The 23,589-nt window shown below is 35.0% G+C and overlaps 1 protein-coding gene across 3 annotated transcripts in view; it reads left to right on the forward strand.

Moving 5' to 3' along the window:
• LOC106093567 (paired box pox-meso protein) overlaps nucleotides 1–23,589 on the forward strand; it is a 213,676-nt gene that overhangs the window by 33,952 nt on the left and 156,135 nt on the right. Inside the window, exon 1 of one of the 3 annotated variants that reach the window (XM_013260639.2) lies at nucleotides 12,007–12,306. The exons of the other annotated variants lie outside the window; for them this stretch is intronic. Within the exon in view, the coding sequence (XP_013116093.1) occupies nucleotides 12,243–12,306 (64 nt within the window). The 5' untranslated portion in view covers nucleotides 12,007–12,242. Of the gene's footprint in view, nucleotides 1–12,006; nucleotides 12,307–23,589 lie in introns of those variants that run through there. 3 annotated transcript variants of the gene reach the window in all.

Below are 23,589 nucleotides of genomic sequence, written 5' to 3' on the forward strand. Positions count from 1 at the left end.
TCGATTTAAAATGTCATGGCGACTAAGAATGAATATACTTTATTGGATCTTGGACGCATACTTCGAGGTGTTACAAACAGAATGACGAAATTAGTATGCCCCCATTCTATGGTGGAGGGTATTAAATCAATTGAAAATAGTTTTTACACCATTTAATTTCGATTATTTATGTTAATAATTACAACAAGTAAAAGCGTGCAAGGTTCAGCCGGGCCGAATCTTATGTACCCTCGACCATGGATCGCATTTGTCGAGTTCTTTTTCTGGTATTTTTTTTAGGCCAACATATGATAAAACAAAGAATTGTAAAATTTCGGCCAATTCGAATAAAAATTGCGTCCTTTAGAGGCCCAAGAAGTAAAAAAGGGAGATCAGATTATATGGGGGCTATATCAGGCTATAGACCGATTCAGACCATAATTTACACGTATGTTGAAGGTCATAAGAGAAGTCGTTGTACAAAATTTCAGGGAAATCGGATAATAATTGCGACCTCTAGAGGCTCAAGAAGTCAAGATCCCAGATCGGTTTATATGGCAGCTATATCAGGTTATAGACCAACTAAAACCATATTTGACACAGTTATTGGAAGTCATAACAAACCACTTCTTGCAAAGTTTCAGTTAAATCGGATAAGAATTGCGCCCTCTAGTGGCTCAAGAAGTCAAGATCCCAGATCCGCTTATATGGCAGCTATATCAGGTTATTGACCGCTTTGAACCATACTTAGCGCAGTTGTTGGAAGTGATATCAAAACACTATGTGCAAAATTTCAATCAAATCGGACGAGAATTGCGCCCTCTAGAGGCTCAAGAAGTCAAGACCCAAGATCGTTCTGTATGGCAGCTATATCAGGTTATTCACCGATTTGAACCATACTTGGCACAGTTGTTGGATATCATAACAAAACACGTCATGCAAAATTTCATTCCAATCGGATAAGAATTGCGCCTTCTAGAGGCTCAAGAAGTCAAGACTCAAGATCGGTTTATATGGCAGCTATATCCAAACATGGACCTATATGGCCCATTTACAATACCAACCGACCTACACTAATAAAAAGTATTTGTGCAAAATTTCAAGCAGCTAGCTATAATCCATCGAAAGTTAGCGTGCTTTCGACAGATAGACGGACGGACGGACATGGCTAGATCGACATAAAATATCGCGACGACCAAGAATGACTATACTTTATGGGGTCTCAGACGAATATTTCGAGTAGTTACAATCAGAATGACGAAATTATACCCCCATCCTATGGTGGAGGGTATAAAAAATTATTTTACACCTTGACCAATCTCGATTTTTTGTATTCGGCAATTGAAAGGTTTTCATTATACACCAACATAGCATTCTTAACCACACAAGAAGGTTAGGTTAGGTTGAAAATTGGATGCAGATATTTATCCGCCCCATGCCAGTATGGACATATACCTAAGCCAATAATCGGCTTGTTGTGCGCTCTAAAAACTATAAAGTAACCTCGAAGAAGAACATTGTTTTCCATACCACTCCTCTACGTTGGTTCATGTCTGGTATCGTGTCCCCAACTAAGTGCCGATTTTTTGCATAAGTGAGCTCCTCGTAGTCCTATACTGACCTCGTTCTCACTTCCTTTCAGTAATAGCCTCTTCCTCTCACGATCCGGATCACCCCATAGGATTATCGCCGTCCTATCGTCAGTTTCGCTGTTCCATAGTGTTAAATGCGCATTGTCGCCCTCGGGCTTAAATCGGACTACTTCGACCCGAAAGGCTTCGGGTTAACCAAGTCTATCGACGGCTTTTCTCTGGCCTTCACTTTGCCTTTTCATTTCCCCTTACTCCGTTATGGCCCGGCATCCAAATTATGCGGATTGTGCCATCCTCAGAGAAGGCGTTAATATCCTTCTTTCACACCGAAAGTCTGTTCATGACCTTTTGCTGCGATGACAAAAATGCAAATATGACGCCATCATGTCTTAATAGCCTCCTTCGTCTGGTATTAAATTGATACCAAGTGGTATTAAAAATAAAAACATAAAATAATACCAGCAGCTTCTGGCAAAGTATCGTCCTTTTTCTATCAGTGTAGTTTTCGACAACATGTGCTTATTTTATTGTTTTTGAATGGTTTTTGAATTTTGTAATTGGGCTCATTCAATATCATCATTATATTGGGTTGCCCAAAAAGTAATTGCGGATTTTTTAAAAGAAAGTAAATGCATTTTTAATAAAACTTAAAATGAACTTTAATCAAATATACTTTTTTTTACACTTTTTTCTAAAGCAAGCTAAAAGTAACAGCTGATAATTGACAGAAGAAAGAATGCAATTACAGAGTCACAAGCTGTGAAAAAATTTGTCAACGCCGACTATATGAAATCCGCAATTACTTTTTGGGCAACCAATATATTTATCATAGGCATGTTAAGACCAAAAATTTGCTCTATCCGATCATATCTTCGTATGGCCTCCATATAGACCGCAACATCTTCAGCTTTCGTAGAATAAGAAGTTACTTGCAACCTTCAGTCTTTCAGCATGTTTTTCGATCATTTCGACTTGTCATGACGGACACCATGACTGAGACGTCTGTTCTAATCAGCGATAGCAATGCGGTGGACCTCTTGTCCAGATTGGGCCACATAATTTTGGAGTGTTCACAAAAGAGAACAATTCGAAGCAGAGTACGGATCTGAGTTCAAAATTTTGAGACTAGTGACCCCATACACCATAGACATTGACCAATTGGGGCATTTTTTGGTCCAAGGACAAACGCTATTGGTTTTGAACAAAATCGGTTCAGACTTAGATGTAGCTCCTATATATATTTCATGCGATATGACATTTTTAGGCTCTAGTAGCCATAATTTTGGTCTGATCTTTACAAAGATTTTCACAAGACGATCTTTTTTATGTTCCAGCATGTATACATAATTTTATAAAAATCGGTTCAGTTTTCGATATAGCTCCCATATATATGTTTCATCCGATATGGCATTTTTAGGCTTTAGTAGCCATAGTTTTTTGTCGGATCTTTAAAAAATTTTGCACAAAACGTTCTATTTAATGTTCCAACATATGTGCATAATTTTATCAAAATCGGTTCAGTGTTAGATATAGCTTCCATACATATTTTTCATCCAATAGGACATTTTTAGGCTCTAATAGCCAACTGTCTGTCGAAAGCACTCTAACTGTCGAAGGAGTAAAGTTAGGCGCTTGATAAAGTCAGTCAGCCCAACAGATGAAAATAGCGCTCTCTATAGGCGCAATGTTTCGCTTATTTTTGGCATAATATCAATCGATATTCAGACAAAAACTAAAATATCGATAGTGTCATCGATATTTTGCCAGCTCTATTCTAGAGGGCGCAATTCTTATCCGATTTTGTAAAAATTTTGCATGAAGTGTTCTTCTATAACTTGCAGCAACTGTGCTAGCATGCTTTAAATCGGTCCATAACCTGATATAGCTTCCACATAAACCCATCTCCCGATTATACTTATTGAGCCTATAAAATACGCAATTCATATTTGACTGAAATTTTGTACAAAGACTTGCTCAATGACTTTTCGTAACCTGATATAGCTCTCATGTAAACCAATCTCCTGATTTTATTTCTTGAGCCTCTATAGGGCGCAATTCTTATCCGATTTGGCTGAAATTTTGCACAATGACTTCTACTATAGTCTCCATAATCACAACCAAGTATGGTCCGAATCGGTCCTGATATATTGGGTTGCCCAAAAAGTAATTGCGGATTTTTTTAAAGAAAGTAAATGCATTTTTAATAAAACTTAGAATGAACTTTAATCAAATATACTTTTTTACACTTTTTTTCTAAAGCAAGCTAAAAGTAACAGCTGATAACTGACAGAAGAAAGAATGCAATTACAGAGTCACAAGCTGTGAAAAAATTTGTCAACGGCGACTATATAAAAAATCCGCAATTACTTTTTGGGCAACCCAATATATCTCCAATAGCATAGCAATTCATATGCATTATCATTTGTTGGCCTATGAAGAGATACGAGGAAAATAACTTGGCAAATGCGATCCATGGTGGAGGGTATATAGGATTCAGCCCGGCCGAACTACCAAAGACAGTTCGGTTCGATACATGCATGTGTGCCTTGTGAGATATTAGTTCACTTCACCAGTTTTTCTTCCAAAACATTTTAAAAGTTTTAGACAGACTTCTGATCATTCATCTGCCTTACGTCTCAATTGATTGCCAGTCTTGTAAGATCTCATTATCTTATTGCCCCCTTTATGGTTTTTTCCACAACTTCCTCCGCTTTACAATTTTGGACCTTACAAAATTACTACAATTTAAGAAGTTTTTCCTGTATCGAAGGAGATTCCAATTTTCTATTTTCCTACCTTCAACGATATTTTGAACTTCATTTAAAGCCTTTTGTCTTTAAATATAAGATGCATAGTTATGTAGGTATCATTCTACATTCCATTAAGGAACAGGGGTAAACTGTTATGTTTGAGTGTAAACTTGAATTGAACAAAACTCATTGATATGTGAGTTATTTATGACACATACTATTATTTAGTTAAAAATTCATTTATATTAAGTAATAAATTTTTCAACAAAGGAAATGTTCTTTTCAAAAGTTGGAAATTTTTAAATTTTTATACCCTCCACCATAGCATGGAGGTATACTAATTTCGTAAAATTTGTTTGTAACACCTCGAAATATGCGTGTAAGACCCCATAAGACCCCATTTTTGATCGTCATGACATTTTTAGTCGATTCAGCTTTGTCCGTCTGTCTGTCGAAAACACGCTAACTTTCGAAGGAGTGAAGCTAGTCGCTTGAAATTTTGCACAAATATTTTTATTAGTGTAGGTCGCTTGAGATTGTAAATGAGCCAAATCGGTCCATGTTTTAATATAGCTGCCATATAAACCGATCTTGGGTCTTGGCTTCTTGAGCCTCTAGATGGCACAATTCTCGTCCGATTTGACTGAATAGCAAAGTGGTGATTTTGTATGTGTTGTTTTGATATCACTTCCAATAACTGTGCTAAGTATGGTCCTAATCGGTTCATAACCTGATATAGCTGCCATATAAACCTATCTTTGGTCTTGACTTCTTGAGCCTCTAGAGGGCGCTATTCTCGTCCGATTTGACTGAAATTTTGCACGTAGTGTTTTGATATCACTTTCAACAACTGTGCTTAATAATTAAGAGGTAAATAACCTGATAAAGCTGTCATATAAACTGATCTCCCGATTTAACACCCAGAGCGCTATTCTCATCTGATTTATCTCTCAAACATCAAATTTTGACTATTTTTTTTATCGATTTATCGCTCTGTTCCACATCTGCATTCTGGTCTAAATCTATTAGTCGTGTCTTATTAAATACAGGCGCGGATAATGTTTATGACACATTGCAAAAAAAGGCTTATCTTTCAATGCCATCATATATCCAGAATTTTACTTAAAACTTGTTATACAGTGGGTAAACGATTGAAGTGAAATCAAGCACTTATAGTCCATATTCAATTATTTTACTTATGTTTGAAATATCCAGCACAAGATATGTGGCTTAAAAAACTGGGTTAAAAGTGGGTCGAAGTTGATCGCAAATGGCCAGCAGTGACAGGCATTTGATTAAAGTTTTGTTCTATCAGTTACCGAAATATTTAGGCATAACCGCCTTTTAATTTCCGGAAGGCTTCACATTATAAACTAGGATTGATTTTTCTTGGTAAGAACTATTTTTTTTTTATGCACGACTCTAAATGTTCCAAGTTAGCACTTAATACCGAAACTTGTATACGTTGTTTTCTTTATATGGATGTGAAATTTCTTTAAATACACGATTTTGGTTTCTCTTATTATGTTTCAACCATTTAGCTTGGTTTGCGATTTTAACATTCCGTTTTTCCATCTTAAAAACACATTTCGAAAAGGCACTAAAATTTTTTAATTTAAGGCTTCACTAAGAATTGAATGAAAAAGTATAAGCAAAGAACTGAGATTAAGTTAAGTTTATTCTTCAGAAAAAAAATATTTCATCACTTTTATTTGTTATGGGAATAAACTTTAAACTCAGTTAAGGTTTTCTTAATTTTAAAATCGTGTCATTTCTTGGTCATAAGTCACGAAGAAACAAACGCACTTAAAAAACAATCCTTATAATAAAAAGTCTAATAAAAACAAAAACAGGAAATGTAATGAAGTCAGGTAACCCGTTCTTGTACGCTCTTAACTAATGGCTCAAAACACTACGAACTTGATTATATTTAGAAATACAACTGAAATAGTCTGACGACATATGACAAATCCTTACCATTTGCTGGCAATGGCAACGGCAACACACAGGCAGTCAGTCACACCATCACCACCCATCACATGGCCTGGAATATGGTCCAATATATGATGATTAAATGAAACCAAGCATTCGAAAACGCTTCGATGGTATTGGAAATGCAGCAGCTCCAAGAGGAAGCAGGAGAAGCGCTTCATATCATCCATCCACCCAAAGAATTTTGAATGCAACATTTGATGGTGCAATTCGAAACGCTACGAATCGTTTCATATAAGCATTTAGAAACACTGCCATAACCCTGCTTCATTCTGAATTTGAATATGGTAGAGGGTTATATTCCCATTTTAATTACATTTAACAAAAAAAAAAAATAATGTCATAATAATGTGCAATGTGCCACACCGCCCAGAGGTCGACTTAGCCGAAAACGCTGGCGGCAGTAGCGGCAGCAGTGATGATGCTGCAAGCAGCAGCAAGGACCAAAAACTGAGCAGCGTAGCATAAACTACAATGCATATGGGGTTGTTTTTACATCTCTTGTTGCAGGAAGTTGCGGTTCTCTGCCAAGAAGGTGGCATTTGACTTTATTAAGTCAACATGTCACGCCCTTCCCCTGGTTTAAGCAGGTCTATTAGCTGGCAAAATAAGGGTAACCATTATTGAAAGATTTGAAACTAAAATGCAATAAAAATAAAATAAAATAAAATGAAATAAAATAAAACGAAATAAAAAAATATAATAAAAAGATTAGATATAATAAAATAATGTACAAAATAAAATAAAATAAAAAAACAACAATAGGCAATAACATTACGCATTATTTACATTATTTTATTTTATATTATTTTATATTATTTAATTTTATTTTATTTTGTTTTATTGTATTGTATTGTATTTTATTTTATTTTATTTTATTTTATTTTATTTTTCTTTATTTTTTAATTATTTTATTTTGTTTTATTTTATTTTATTCTATTTTATTTTATATTATTTTATTTTATTTTATTTTATTTATTTTTTATTATTTTATTTTGTTTTATCTTATTTTATTTTATTTTATCTTATTTTAGTGTATTTTAGTTTTTTTTTTCATTTTATTTTATCTTATTTTAATTTATTTTATATTACTTTATTTTTTATTTAATTTTAATATATTTTATTTTTTATATTATATCATTTAATTTATTTTATTTTGATCTAATTTATTCTATTCTATTTCATTTTGTTTTATTTTAGTTAATTTTTTAATTATTATTTCATTTCATTTAAATTCATTTCATTTTATTTTATATTATTTTATTTATTGTATTTATTTTATTTATTGTATTTATTTTATTTTATTTTATTTTACTTTCTTTTACTTTATCTTATTTTAATTTATTTTATTTTATTTTATATTACTTCATTTTATTTTATTTAATTTTAATATATTTTATTTTTTTATATTATATCATTTAATTTACTTTATTTTGATCTAATTTATTCTATTCTATTTCATTTTGTTTTATTTTAGTTAATTTTTAAACTATTATTTTATTTTATTTCATTTTGTTTTATTTTATTTTTTTATATTTTATTTTATTTTATTTCATTTTATTTTATTTTATTTTATTTTATTTTATTTTATTTTATTTTATTTTATTTTATTTTATTTTATTTTATTTTATTTTATTTTATTTTATTTTATTTTATTTTATTTTATTTTATTTTATTTTATTTTATTTTATTTTATTTTATTTTATTTTGTTTTATTTTATTTTATTTTATTTTATTTTATTTTATTTTATTTTATTTTATTTTATTTTATTTTATTTTAATTATTTTATTTTGTTTTATAATATTTAATTATACCTTATTTATTTTTTTTTATTTCATTTATTTTATTTTAATCTAATTGTGTTTTATTTTTGTTTATTACTTGTTTTACTTTTTTATAATATTTTTTATTTACTTATTTTTATTTCTGTGACAACCCTGGTCTCAGGATGTTTCGGCAAATCTAGTTGACTTCCAGACCACCACATCCGTTGATGAGGTTGATTCTGATGGCGTTAGTAATCTTTGCTAATTACACAAGGCTGCCCATGGCCTGGGATGCTTGGACGTCTCGCTGGCGTTCTTGCCTGGCTGCCTAGCTGACTGCATGGCTGTTCTGTTTCATTTGTAAAAGTCAACCTTATCGACACAACGCGTTGTTAGTAAAATAGGCTCCGCCCACCATCTTGAAAACAAGCGTGATAATCACAGCAACAAGAAAAACAAAAACAAATCAAAACACACGTTTTCTTACCTCTTCATTATAAGGCATTGTGGTAGAAAACAACAGTACTAACCACTGCTAATCTTCAGCATCAGATCATCATAAATATCAAAAAACAATAACAACAACTGAACATCACGGCCAACCATGAAAAAAAAATCTCATAACATCTCGCACTTTTATTCACACACAAACACTCACTTAATTCAAGAACCAACAAAAAATACTTAATACTCGCGCCCCTTTACTCTGAGGCATAAACAAATCAAACATTCACACTCGCACCCACTTGCCACGCACATGCTCTCACACAGCCAGACACACACACACACGCACACATATTTTCCTGCTATAGCTGATTCAGTCAATGAATGACGTTGCGGATACGGTTGCTGGCTTCAGATTGGCCATTCATGCATTTCGGCATTAACTCCGCCCGATTGCTTTATTCGGCTTAGTGTTGTTGTTGTTGTTGTTGTTTTGGTTTGTGTTAGTGTTGTTTATACACGCGCCCATTCAACCAAACAGAAATCTCAGACATTGCCATTCAAACGAATCTCTGACGACGAGAAAACAACACATTCGTGTTTGTGGCCGGCTGGCTGGCGGCTGGCTTCTATGGATGGCCGAATGTGTGTATGCCTCCGCAGAATACAAAAACAACAACGAAACACTTCTCATGAGATGAGAGTGCTTTACTTGCTTGCCTGCCTGCCAGCAAGTGAGAGAGAACAAGTGTTTATTTTCAAAGAGTCCATTGAAAATTTATCATTACCAGAGATGGTTGATCTTATTCGGTGCTGTAATATTGCATCAACTAACTGAAACTTTGCTCTACAAAACTTACCTTAGTTTCCAAATAAGGAGGGCCGTGAGTGTAGCCTGTCAGGGTTTGTTTTATTTGCCTTTCAGCAATCTTTCCTTGCGCTCACTTGGAGGATATGCATTGCGAGCATTAAGGGCAAGTTAGGAGTATTAGGGTGTTAATAAGGTATTGCTTGATATTATAATTCCAATTATAATAAATAACCTAACATACAAAATGCATAAAGTATAAAACTAACTAAGTTAAAAAATTAATAAAAATAGAATAAACTAAAATAAACCAAAAAATAAAATAAAATAAAATAAAAAAATAAAATATAAAATAAAATAAATAAAATAAAATAAAATAAAATAAAATAAAATAAAATAAAATAAAATAAAATAAAATAAAATAAAATAAAATAAAATAAAATAAAATAAAATAAAATAAAATAAAATAAAATAAAATAAAATAAAATAGAATAAAATAGGATAGATAAAATAAAATAAAATAAAATAAAATAAAATAAAATACAATAAAATAAAATAAAGTAAAATAAAATAAAGCAAAAAATAAAATAAAATAAATAAAAAAATGAAGTAAAATAAAATATAAAATAAAATAAAATAAAATAAAATAAAAAAAAAAATAAAATAAAATAATTAAAAATAAAATAAAATAAAATAAATTTAATTTAAATCAAATCACATATATATATATATATATATATATAGTATTTTTTTATGGTTTTATTATACTTTATTTTTTTTTATAAATTTGGTTTTGTTTTATTTTATTTCAATTTGTTTTAATTTATTCTATTTGGTTTTATATAATAATAATTTTTTTTTTATTTTGTTTTATTTTTTTTCATTATATTTTTTTGTTTAAATATATTTTTGTTTTTAATGTAATTTTTTTATTTTATTTGATTTTAATTTATTTTTTTTATTTAAGTTTATTTTATTTTGTTTATTTTATTTTTTTTATTATAAATTTTTTTATTTTATATTTTTTAAATTATTTTATTAATTTTTTTTTTAATTTTAGTTTGATTTAAAGTTATATATTTTATTCTAATTATTTTTTTTATTTTATTTACAATAAATTTAGTTTTTTTTTTATTGGTTTTAAATTTATTTAATTGTTTTGTGTAATTTTATTTTTGTTTTAATATTTTATTTTATTTTATTATTTATTTTTTTATTTGATTTAATATTTTTTATGTTATTTTTTTATTATTTTTTTATTTTATTAATTTTTTTTTTATATCTTTTCACGTTTTTTCTTTATCTTTTTTTTGTTGAATTTATTATTATTTTCTTTTGTGTTTGCTTTCTTTTTATATATTTGTTTTATTTTCTTTTATTTGTTTATTTTGTGTTTGTCTCTTTGATGTTATCCTTTTCTATTTTAAACTATTTTTTGCATGCAATTTTTCCTCCTTATAGTTATACGTACACCCCACAGTATGCACTTGCCTCTGGCTGGCTAAAGCGCAAATGGCATTGTTTGAGGCAGCCGCAGTGTGAACAAAACATTACACCCCTAATGGCAAACTGAAAACTGTAACAGTTGTGTTGTGCCTTGTTTGAGTTTTTTTTTTTTTGCTGAGTAAGAGAGGGGGAAGCGCCGAAAACACTTGTCCAATTGCCTTGTGATAAAGTGCCAGAGACACTGTGGCTGGTGGAAGACAAATGGGGGTTGACTGCTCCAATTGGGCCGTGAGCTTGAGCTGTGATTATGCACAACACGTTGTCTATGTTGTTTTGGTTCTTAACACTTGTGGTGGCCAGACCAGTAACCAGATACCAAGGAAAATCTCTATAGAGATAATCTTACCGATGATAAGCCAACCAGGCAAGACCTGGAAAAAAATTGCAGAGTAAAAAAAAGTTAAAACAATGGAAGGGGAGAAAATTCCCTGGGGATTATGAGCTTTGTTTTAAACACAAAAGCTAAGTTATAAACTTGGAATGCCTTGGAATAACCTGCTGTCCATTTGCCTTAAGGACCCCCTTTCCGTTTTCACATTAAGAATTCCATGCCCATGTTGGGCGGCAAAAAGGTCCAAAACAATCTGTCAAAGTTAATGCAATTTTAAAATCTAACATCATCTCCTTTTAGAGATTTATTTATCAAAATCAAGATGTTTTGTATCCATTTCATTAAAAAAATGGACTCTCAGGAAAATTGGTCCTTTGTTAGGAGGAAAAAAAGTATCCATTTTGGGAGGTTATATTAGGTTTTTTTTTTGTTGAGGGGGAGGGCACCAAGAAATATGCTCCAAAAAAGAAATATATCGCCGAAGTACCTTCCATTCACAAAACTCACCACACACACTTGGGCCGCACACAGAAAATGCTCCAAGGAAATAATGGTCATGAACTCTCCATGTACACGATGGCAACGACGATGACGATGACTTTCATGATGATGATGATGTATAACAACTTTATGTATGCACATACATATGGCTGTACATACTGTAACTAACTAAGCTGATGTACACTTGGGGTACGGATGATTGTAGCTGTGATGATGTTGATGATGATGATGATGATGACGACGATGACGATGACGATGGTACGGTACGTACATCTCAATGCCAAAGATTTTCAAAAATGCCACAGCGCATGGAAGATTCGGTTCGCCGGCCGTAACACAACGGCAGTTCGAGAAAAGGATAAAACAACCAACTATCACAGTTAAAGCCGGTGCGCGTTAAAAGCGATTTTTTTTCCCTTCACTAAAAGTGTCTTCAATTCAAGACTTATTCAAGTGTTGTTCCACTTTTCTTTTGATATTATTCTGAATGATTTTCTTCGGTCCCCTGTTTTGTGTTTGCCTAAGGACCCGTGACGTACAATGTCCTTTTTGTGATAGATGTGGAATCGAAAATGTGGAATGAATCATACCATGGATATATAGGGCAGTGGCCAGCATATACCCAAAACGCCAAAGGTACCTCAAAAAAAAAACTATTTTTGAAAAAAAAAATACAAAGAAAAACAAGGACATTTTGAAATGAACTACAAACAAATTTAGTCCTTGAACTTTCAAAATAAAATATTATCATACATTTGTTTATATATGTTTGTTAAAAAAAATGTATGTCCTATACTTCCAATCTTTGATAACTTTGGCAATAATTATCTCACACCTGTCTCAATATTCAAATATGATTTAGAGGGGAAAGTCTTTGTATATGCTTACAGAGAATAGTGAAAAGTTTTAACATCATCATAAACTAAGCGAAATGATGATAAACAAAAATTGTATTTGAGTTTCTTTTTAAAAATATTATTACAATTGTTCAATTATGTTATAATGTTTCATTTACAAATCCAGCTGGATGTGATTCAACAACCCTCTCCCTTAGTAAAAAAATCCGGATTTTAAAAATCAGAAAATTCTGAATTTTAATGTTTTTATTTTTTATTCGTGACACAGTGAAGTTTATTATGCAGACTTCAAGTGGATATGTTTACTTCGAAAAATCAAGATCTGATTGAATTTACTCAAAGATACTTCTGCAGTTATCTCACAAGAAAATGAATATCTTGCTATGATCAGTATTGATAACAAAGATTAAAGATTGTGAGATTATGTGAGAAGTTTGCCACTTGTTCGTTAATGGAATAGTTGTGGACAAATTTGCATTTACAAGTTTAAAGATTTTGTGAAATTTTTCCTAATGATACTCTGGTACAAATTGTAATAGAAGTGCTGTGCTTGACTAGTTCAAATTTGTAAAAGTTGGAAGAAAAATTGAATCGAAGATTTCGTTACAATTTGTGTGTTGCGAAATATTAAAATCCAAATTTTTGAAATTTTGTTAAACATAGAAGCCTCAATGGGGAATCCCATGGCAAACCATTGTAAAGCTGTAAAAATATGTGAACTGTATTTAAACAATTCTTTTCATTGAAACATTCATATTACAAAAACTTTTTTATGATCTAAAAATATGCTGGACACAAATTCTTGGCAAAAGTTTTATGTCTTTTTGCAGTTATTTGAATTAGAATACTGTAATGGAACTTTCATAGACAAATTGTATTCTTTGAGGGCTTCCCTTCGGTATCTAGTTCTTCAATAACTGTCGAAAGCTGCTTAGAAAAATATATGAGATTTAGTGGTAATATTCCATATTTAATTATGGCTCCCATACTCAGTTTCTTCCGGTGTTAACTAATAGTGGATCGCCCCGGTAGCCGAGTTGGTAGCGTGCTTGGATTACCACTGCAGGGGTTGTGGGTTCAATTCCCGCCAGCAGCCTTGGTATGTCGCTATTGTGGTATTACAAAAGTCTTAAAATTGTCTAAGTGAGTCTGTGAAAAGGACTGCCACTCCAACCTAACCTAACTAATAGTGCAAATATCTCATCCGATGAGTAAACATTGACCGCAGGTGTACCACAAGGCTCTGTCCTTTCCCCTTCCCCATTCGCCTTTCCCCCTTCCCTTCCCCTTTCCCCTTCCCTTTTTCTTATTTTCTTTGACTGTCTAGTGGGTCAGACTTCAAATCCAGTCTACTCATTTGCCGATGATAGTAGTCTGTGTCATTCATATTCATTCGACCGTAGGCCCAGTCCTCAAGAAATTATGGACAGGAGGCGCACTATGGATGAGACGCTCTCCCATCTGATGTTGACATCGCAGACTATGTGAACATCAGACGTTTCAAAGATTATGCGGAATTCATCCATTTTGTTTTTCAAGTTTCATGCCCAGAACATCAAGTGCATCTGACTGGTCAATTGTAGTGGGTCAGTGAATCGCTTGTGACACATGAAAATTCAATGCGTTTTCTGTGCGTTAAAGTTTACTCTGTTTAGTCTACCCCACTCGGAAATGGCCAATAAATCCTGGGAGAGCAAATATTGCAAATTTTGCCCATGAACATTCCCCTAAGGAACGGGGCCAAACTTCTCACATATCAATGAGTGCAGTCCGATTCAAATTTAAGCTCAAAGATAAGGGGCCTTATAGCCGAGTCCGAACGGCGTGCCGCAGTGCGACATATCTTTTGAGAGAAGTTTTACATGGCATAGTTCCTCACAAATGTTGCCAGCATTAAAAGGGGAAAACCACCATTGAAAATTTTTTTTCTGAACCCAGGCGTTTAGCATCATAGGCGAATATGCTAGCCTCTACGCTACGGTGACCTCCTGGAAGAGCGTGGGAGATGTTGGGAGGCCTAAAACTAATCACTAATCACTAAGGCACAGGGGCAAACTTCTCACATATCAATGAGTGCAGTCCGATTCAAATTTAAGCTCAATGATAAGGGGCCTCCTTTTTATAGGCGAGTCCGAACGGCGTGCCGCAGTGCGACATTTCTTTGGAGAGAAGTTTTACATGGCATAGTTCCTCACAAATGTTGCCAGCATTAAAAGGGGAAAACCACCATTGAAAATTTTTTTTCTGAACCCAGGCGTTCAGCGTCATAGGCGGATATGCTAGCCTCTACGCTACGGTGACCTCCTGGAAGAGCGTGGGAGATGTTGGGAGGCCTAAAACTAATCACTAATCACTAAGGCACAGGGGCAAACTTCTCACATATCAATGAGTGTAGTCCGATTCAAGTTTAAGCTCAATGATAAGGGGCCTCCTTTTTATAGCCGAGCCCGAACGGCGTGCCGCAGAGCGACTTATCTTTGGAGAGAAGTTTAACATGGCATAGTAACTCACAAATGTTGTCAGCATTAGAAGGGGAAAACCACCGTTGAAAATTTTTTTTCTGAACCCAGGCGTTCAGCGTCATAGGCGGATATGCTAGCCTCTGCGCTACGGTGGCCTCCTGGAAGACCGTGGGAGATGTTGGGAGGCCTAAAACAAATCACTGTTTCAAAATCGCGTAATAAATAAAGCTTTTAAGGACTTCAGAACCTTACCGCCGATAATCGGTCTATATGACAGCTATATCTAAATATGGTCCGATCTGGACCATTTTTAGGTCAGATATCGGGAGGCCTAAAGCTACTTACTGTTTCAAATTCCAGCGAAATCGGATAAAAAATAAAGCCTTTATGGCCTTCAGACCCTTTATCGGCAGATCGGTCTTTATGGCAGCTATATCTAAATAGAGTCCAATCTGAATCATATTTGGGTCTTATGTTAGGAGGCCTTAAGCTACTCACTGTTTCAAATTTCACCGAAATCGGATAAAAAATAAAGCATTTATGGGCTTCAGACCCTTTATCGGGAGATCGGTCTATATGGCAGCAATATCTAAATATTGTCCGATCTGGACCATATTTGGGTCAGATGTCGGGAGGCCTAAGACTACTCACTGTTTCAATTTTAAGCAAAATTGGATAAAAAATAAAGCATTTATGGGCTTTAGACCATTTATCGGCAGGTCGGTCTATATGGCAGATATATCTAAACACAGTCCGATCTAAACCATGTTTAGGTCGGATTTCGGGAGGCTTAAAATTACTCACTGTTTCAAATTCCAGCGAAATCGGTTAATAAATAAAGAATTTATAGGCATTAGACCCTTTATCGGGAGATCGGTCTATATGGCAGCTATATCTAAATATAGTCCAATCTGAACCATATTTGGGTCCTATGTTGGGAAGCCTTAAGCTACTTACTGTTTCAAATTTCAGCGAAACCGGATAAAAAATAAAGCATTAATGGGCTTCAGACCCTTAATCGGCAGATCGGTCTATATGGCAGCTATATCTAAATATAGTCCGATCTGGACCATATTTAGGTCAGATGTCGGGAGGCTTAAAGCTACTCACTGTTTTAAATTTCAGCTAAATCGGGCAATACATAAAGCATTTATGGGCATTAGACCCTTTATCGGGAGATCGGTCCATATGGCAGCTATATCTAAACACAGTCCGATCTAAACCATGTTTAGGTCGGATTTCGGGAGGCTTAAAATTACTCACTGTTTCAAATTTCAGCGAAATCGGATAAAAAATAAAGCATTTATGGGCTTCAGACCCTTTATCGGGAGATCGGTCTATATGGCAGCTATATCTAAATATTGTCCGATCTGGACCATATCTGGGTCAGATGTCGGGAGGCTTAAAGCTACTCACTGTTTCAAATTTTAGCGAAATCGAGTAATAAATAAAGCATTTATTTATATGCCAGCTATATCTAAATATTGTCCGATCTGGACCATATTTGGGTCAGATGTCAATGGGCTTAAAATTTCTCACTGCTTCAAATTTCAGCGAAGTCGGGTAAAATATTAAGCTTTTATGGGCTTCAGACCCTTTATCGGCAGATCGGTCTATATGGCAGCTATATCTAAATATTGTCCGATATGGACCATAGTTAGGTTGGATATTGGGAGGCCTAAAACTACTCACTGTTTCAAATTTTAGCCAAATCGGATAAAAAATAAACCATTTGTGGGCATTAGACCCTTTATCGTCAGATCGGTCTATATAGCAGCTATATCTAAATATAGTCCGATCTGGACCATATTTAGGTCCTATGTTGGGAGGCCTAAATCTACTCACTGTTTCTAATTTCAGCGACATGGGATAAAAGATAAAGCATTTATGGGCATTAGACCCTTTATCGTCAGATCGGTCTATATAGCAGATATATCCAAATATGGTCCGATTTGGCCCGTTCAAGAACTTAACCAGCGTGCATCAAAAAGACGTATATATGCCAAATTTCAGCTCAATATCTTAATTTTTGAAGGCTGTGGAGTGATTACAACAGACAGACGGATAGACGGACATTGTTAAACCGTCTTAGAATTTTACGACGATCCGAAATATATATACCTTGAGGGTCGGAAATTGATATTTCGATGTATTGGAAACGGAATGACTAAATGAATATACCCCCTATCCTACGGTGGTGGGTATAAAAAGGGAAGGGTAAAGGACAAAACCTTGTGCCACATCTGCGCTCAAGACTGTCTGAGACTTGGCTAAACACTGAAGACCACACCAGTGACCAGATGGTCTCTCTTGAAGAATATCGACATTTTAGAACTGACAGAGAAGGGCGTGGTGGTGGTGTTGCTATTTACCCCCAAGAGAGGGATTGAAAGTCGCATTGTCTGTAGTTCTGCTGGGAATGACTCTATTGAATATTTCTCGAGATTTCGAATTCTTCTTCAAAGCTGCTTCTAGGATGTGTGTATAGACCGAACACTAATATGCCTATTGACGATTTTATGACGGGTTTAGACTCGCTGACTGTTCGTTCGTGAGGACGTGGTTAAATTCCATCAAGGGGTATAACCTCTGTCAATATACTCACACCAACCCATTACACCGCTGCGAATGGGAACCTGCTAGATTTTCACTATGAATACCGGATTCCAAGGAGAACGGCTCATGATGTGATAAAGGAGGCAAAATCGGCAAATTTTATATGCCAAAATCTTCAATGTTATTGATACGAAAAAGACTTGGCAGACGATACGGGGGCTTGACATTGTTAGCAGAACTAACACTCAACAGAACGAAGCCATGGTTGACTTTGATGGCATTAACATTAAGTTTTTGGACATTCCATTCCGATATGTGTTGATGACGATTCATTTTTCGACATGTCTTTGGATATGTTAGATGATTGCTTTGACTTTATCGGTATAAGTGAGTTGGAAGTTTTCTCAAGTTTTATGTCATTAAAATCAAACGCAGTTGGTGCAGATGGTCTTTATCTAATGTACAAGATTTTATTGCGGCCACTTTTACCATTCCTGAAATTCATTTTTAACAAGATAATAACCAACAGTTATTACCCGCAACAATGGGAATCTGCAATGATTGTGCCTATCCCAAAGTCGAATGGGGTATACAGACCAATAGCTATTTTGCCTTTTTTTCAAAAGCTTTTGAGAGAATTCTGAAGGATCAAATTAATGGACATTTGAAAGAGAATGACTTATTGTCTGACAGGTAGTTTGGTTTCCGGGAGGGAAATATTGGGTTGCCCAAAAAGTAATTGCGGATTTTTTAAAAGAAAGTAAATGCATTTTTAATAAAACTTAGAATGAACTTTAATCAAATATACTTTTTTTACACTTTTTTTCTAAAGCAAGCTAAAAGTTACAGCTGATAACTGACAGAAGAAAGAATGCAATTACAAAGTCACAAGCTGTGAAAAAATTTGTCAACGCAGACTATATGAAAAATCCGCAATTACTTTTGGGCAACCCATAGTTGTACATCAGCTCTTGTAGACGTTGCCGAGGAATCTGTGGGTATGCCTCTAGCGACATATAAGTTAAGTTTTCAGGACCAGGCACAAAAGGACAACGAAAGATAAATGGTCACAAAGAGTGGGCTGTGAGCATTCCAAGACTATGTGGCCTAATCTGGCCTTGAAGGACAACGAATGATAGATAGTCACAAAGAGCGGGCTGTGAGCATTCCAAAACTTTGTGGCCTAATCTAGACTTGAAAAGGTCTACTGCTTTGCTGTCATTGGCTAGAACAGACGTCTCAGTTATTGCGTCCGTCATGACAGGTCACTGTCTGATCGGAAAAGTTTGCTGACAGACCGAAGGTTGCCAGCAACAACGACGGGAGCAGTATCAGGTTATTGAATGATTGGGACCGTATTTGGCACAGTAGTTGGAAATCGTAACTGAACACCGCATGCAAAATTTCAGCCAAATGGGAGAAAAATTTCAGCTTATAAGGACTCAAGAAGTAAAATCGGGAGATCGGTTTATATGGGAGCTACATCAAGTTATAGACCGATTTAGACCGTACTTGGCACAGTTATTGAAGGTCATAACTCATACCAGACACTACATGGTCAATTTCAGCCAAAACGGATAAAAATTGCGGCTTCCAGGGGCTCAAGAAGTCAAATGGGGAGATTGATTTATATGGGAGCTATTTCAGGCTATAGATCGATTTGGACGGTACTTGGCATATTTTTTGGAAGTCATAGGAGAACGATATGTCCAAAATTTCAGCCAAATTAGACAAAAATTGTGGCTTGTAAGGGCTCAAGAAGTCAAATCGAGAGATCGGTTTATTTGGGAGCTATATCAGGTTCTTGACCGATTTGACCAAAATTTCAGCCAAAACGGATGAAAATTGTAGCTTGCAGGGGCTCAAGAAGTCAAATCGGGAGATCGGTTTATATGGGAGCTATATCAGGTTATAGATCGATTTGGACGGTACTTGGCATAGTTGTTGTAAGTCATAAGAGAACGCTATGTCCAAAATGTCAGCCAAATAAGACAAAAATTGTGGCTTGTAAGGGCTCTAGAATTTAAATCGAGAGATCGGTTTATTTGGGAGCTATATTAGGCTCTTGACCGATTTCGATTGTACTCGACACAGTTGTTGAGAGGAATGACAGAACACTATGTGCAAAATTTCATCTAAAACGGTTGAAAATTGAGGCTTCCAGGGGCTCAAGAAGTCAAATCGGGAGATCGGTTTATATGGGAGCTATATCTAAATCTGAACCGATATGGCCCATTTGCAATGCCCCATCGACCTACATCAATAGTTAGTATTTGTGCAAAATTTTAAGCGGCTAGCTTTACGCGTTCGACCGCTATCGTGATTTCGACAGTCGGACATGGCTAGATCGACCTAGAATGACGAGACGATCAAGAATATATATACTTTATGGGTCTTAGACGAATATTTCTAGGTTTAACAAACAGAATGACTAGATGAGTATACCCCCATCCCATGGTGGTGGGTATAATTACCTAATTGCGACACACTTTGCTCATAGTTCTGAAGAAAGCTGACGGTAACGGAAACATAAAAAACGTTTATAGCAAATTTCGTACCATAAGTTCCTTATATTGTTTGTCAGAGTGCGTGGCATGTCTGCGGTTCTGGTTCATTCGATGAAGAGATACCTTCAGTTCGTAAAATCCATTCCTTATCGAAAACTTCTGATGCAGCAGCAACCATTTACAATAGTTAATGCAGTCGAATTCGCTTAATTGAATACATTTTAATTGAAAAATCGGTTATTTGAAAAAAATCACTTGAACCAGCTCACTTTAAGCACTTTTTAATTCATTTCACAGCGCTTAATTGAAAAGCTTGTTAATTGAAATACAAATCTATGCCAAAAAAGTCACTATTCAAAGATATCAACTCCGTTTAATTGAACCGCTTTATTATAAAACTTCTGCATTTGGTCAATTTTACGTTCTAGTTAGCTTCACAGCATCTATTCTTCATACATTTTATAATTCCAGAGCTTTTAATGACAAAGCCCTTAACTTACTGAAGTTCTGCTAATGGAAAACATTCTAAATTCTACAAAATTTCGTTTAATTGAAAAGTATTTCAATTTCCCGGACTTTGCCTAATTGAAAACATCGGATAAATGAAATAAATTTCTTGTATTTTGCTCTTTTCAATTAAGCGGATTCCACTGTATATAGAATTTATTAGACATGGTTGCGTATGATTGCCATTTTCTAATTATGCCCACATTCGCCATACATCATACGGCACCTTGATCACTCATGTTACACATCCATAGTTGGCATACATCTCATTTCTGACATACAGGGTAGCTGATAAATGTTTTTTATTGCTTCAAAGAATACATTCACTTTTGCTCGATATAACCACCTTTTGCCTTGACTATTGCTCTGAATCGGTCAATAAATGAGTTGCAAGCAAATTGAAAATTTTGCCCATGAACATTCCACTAAGGATCAGGGGCAAACTTCTCACATATCAATGAGTGCAGTCCGATTTAAGTTTTAAGCTCATGATAAGGGACCTCCTTTTTTATAGCCGATTCCGAACGGCGTGCCGCATTGCGACACCTCTTTGGAGAGAAGTTTTACATGTCATAGTAGCTCACAAATGTTGCCAGAATTAGGAGGGGAAAATCACCGCTGAAAATTTTTTCTAAAGGTCTCGCCAGGATTCGAACCCAGGCGTTCAGCGTCATAAGCCGTAGCAGTTTCTTGTATTTTACTCTTCTCAATTAAGCGGATTCCACTGTATATAGAATTTATTGGACATGGTTGCATATGATTGCCATTTTCTAATTATGCCCACACGCCATACATCATACGCCACCTAGATCACTAATGTTACACACCCAAAATTGGCAAACATCACTGCTTCTACTGGACCATAGCCATACAACGCATTTCTCACATACAGGGTAGCTGATATTTGTGTGAAAATGTTTTTTATTGCTTCAAAGGGCAAACATTTTTGGAAGTAATCTAAATTTTAAAATCCATTCACTTTTGCTCGATATGACCACCTTTTGCCTTGACTATAGCTCTGAGTCGGACAATAAATGAGCTGCAAGAGGAACTAAGAGAAACTTAAAAACTCTGTCTTTTGCCTTTTTGTTGTTTCCGAAACAAATTTCTATTATCGCCCCAGAGTTGATTTGGAACTCGGATAACCAGGTGCGTGAGTTTGATCAGAGCTTTTTGTAAATGCGAACTGTATCACAACGGTCTTAAATTGTTCCGAAAAAAAATAAAATATCGATAGTGCCATCGATATTTTACCAGCTCTACTACAATGGACTAAAATGTAAGTCTGATTACCGATTACCACTGAAACCTAAACTCTTACGCCCATATTCGCAAAACTAAAAGTAGCGTTGGAGTAGGCTTATTCGATAGCTTTCCTTTACAGAACTGTCAAATAAACCTTTTTTAAGGCTTAATTAAGTTTTGTGAATAAGGCTTTTACTCGTATGAGAATATTACCCTAGGTGTTCTCATTTCATTGGTTGAGGATGCACAAACTTCGTTATTCTGCTTTTAACTCGACTAGATATCGATCGAAAATCCTAAGAAGTAAAGCGTGCTAAGTTCGGGATGATCAAGAATATATTTACATATCTTGATGGGTCTCATATCAATATTTCGATGTGCTACAAATGGAGTGGCGAACCCCCATCCTATGGTAAAAGATATAACAACTAAAAGCATGTTAAGTTCAGCCGGGCCGAATCTTGGGAACCCACCACCATTTACTCTGCTAAAATATGGGAGCTATATCTAGTCATAGACCGAACTGGACCGTACTTGGCGCAGTTGTTGAAAGTCATAACTGAGCACTATGTTCGAAATTTCGGCCAAATCGGACAAAAATTGAGGCTTCTATTGGCTCCAGAAGTCAAATCGGTAGATCGGTTTATATGGGATCTATATCAGGTTATGTACAGATTTAATTAGCATAGTTGTTGGAAGTCAAACTAGAACACTATGTGCAAAATTTCAGCCAAATCGGACAAAAATTGCAGCTTCCAGGGGCTCAGGAAGTTTAATCGGAAGATCGGTTTATATGGGAGCTATATCCAAATCTGAACCGATATTGCCCATTGGCAATCCCCAACGACCTACATCAATATAAAGCACCTGTGCAAAATTTTGAGCGGTTAGCTTTACGTGTTCCACCGCTATCGTGATTTCGACAGAAGGACAGACGGACAAACGGACGGACGGACATGGCTAGTTCGAATCAGAATCTCGAGACGATCAAAAATATACTTTATACTTTATGGGGTCCTAGATCAATATTTCGAGGTGTAACAAACGGAATGACTAGATTAGGATATGGTGGTGGTGGTGTTGGGTATAAAAAATATGATTTCCAAGCCCAAGACCCTATAATGTTTTCTACAAGTAGTAGTTTATCTGTATTTGGCATTCTGTTTAAAGTTACATTTCAAACTCGAAATATTCAGAAAGAGTGCAGATAATTGAAGGCTTGGTTCGTGATCCAAAGATTTTGGTAATGATTTCAAGCCAAGGGAATACATCTTCAAAATAACTGTGAGGCCACCGTAGCGCAGAGGTTAGCATGTCCGACTATGACGCTGAACGCCTGGGTTCGAATCCTGGCGAGACTATCAGAAAAAATTTCAGCGGTGGTTATCCCCTTCTAATGCTGGCAACATTTGTGAGGTACTATGCCATGTAAAGAGGTGTCACACTGCGGCTCGCCGTTCGGACTCGGCTATAAAAAGGAGGCCTCTTATCATTGAGCTTAAACTTGAATCGGACTGCACGCATTGATATGTGAGAAGTTTGCCCCTGTTCCTTAGTGGAAAATTTGAAATTTGCTCAGTCAATCGATCCACGCGACTTTTTTGTATTCAGACAAAAACCTACAATTTTAAGTCACCCTCTCTCACATCATCGTTTCAAGTGACATTTTCAAATAAATTTTGTAAATTAAATTATTATTTGAAAATTAGCAACTTGTGGTCTAGCGTCCAGCAAAACGCTTTTGATCTCCATACTTTTTATGAGAAAAAATTAACTATCATTAGT

This window comes from Stomoxys calcitrans, chromosome 2 (assembly GCF_963082655.1).
Source record: "Stomoxys calcitrans chromosome 2, idStoCalc2.1, whole genome shotgun sequence".
Taxonomy (NCBI): Eukaryota; Metazoa; Arthropoda; class Insecta; order Diptera; family Muscidae; genus Stomoxys; species Stomoxys calcitrans.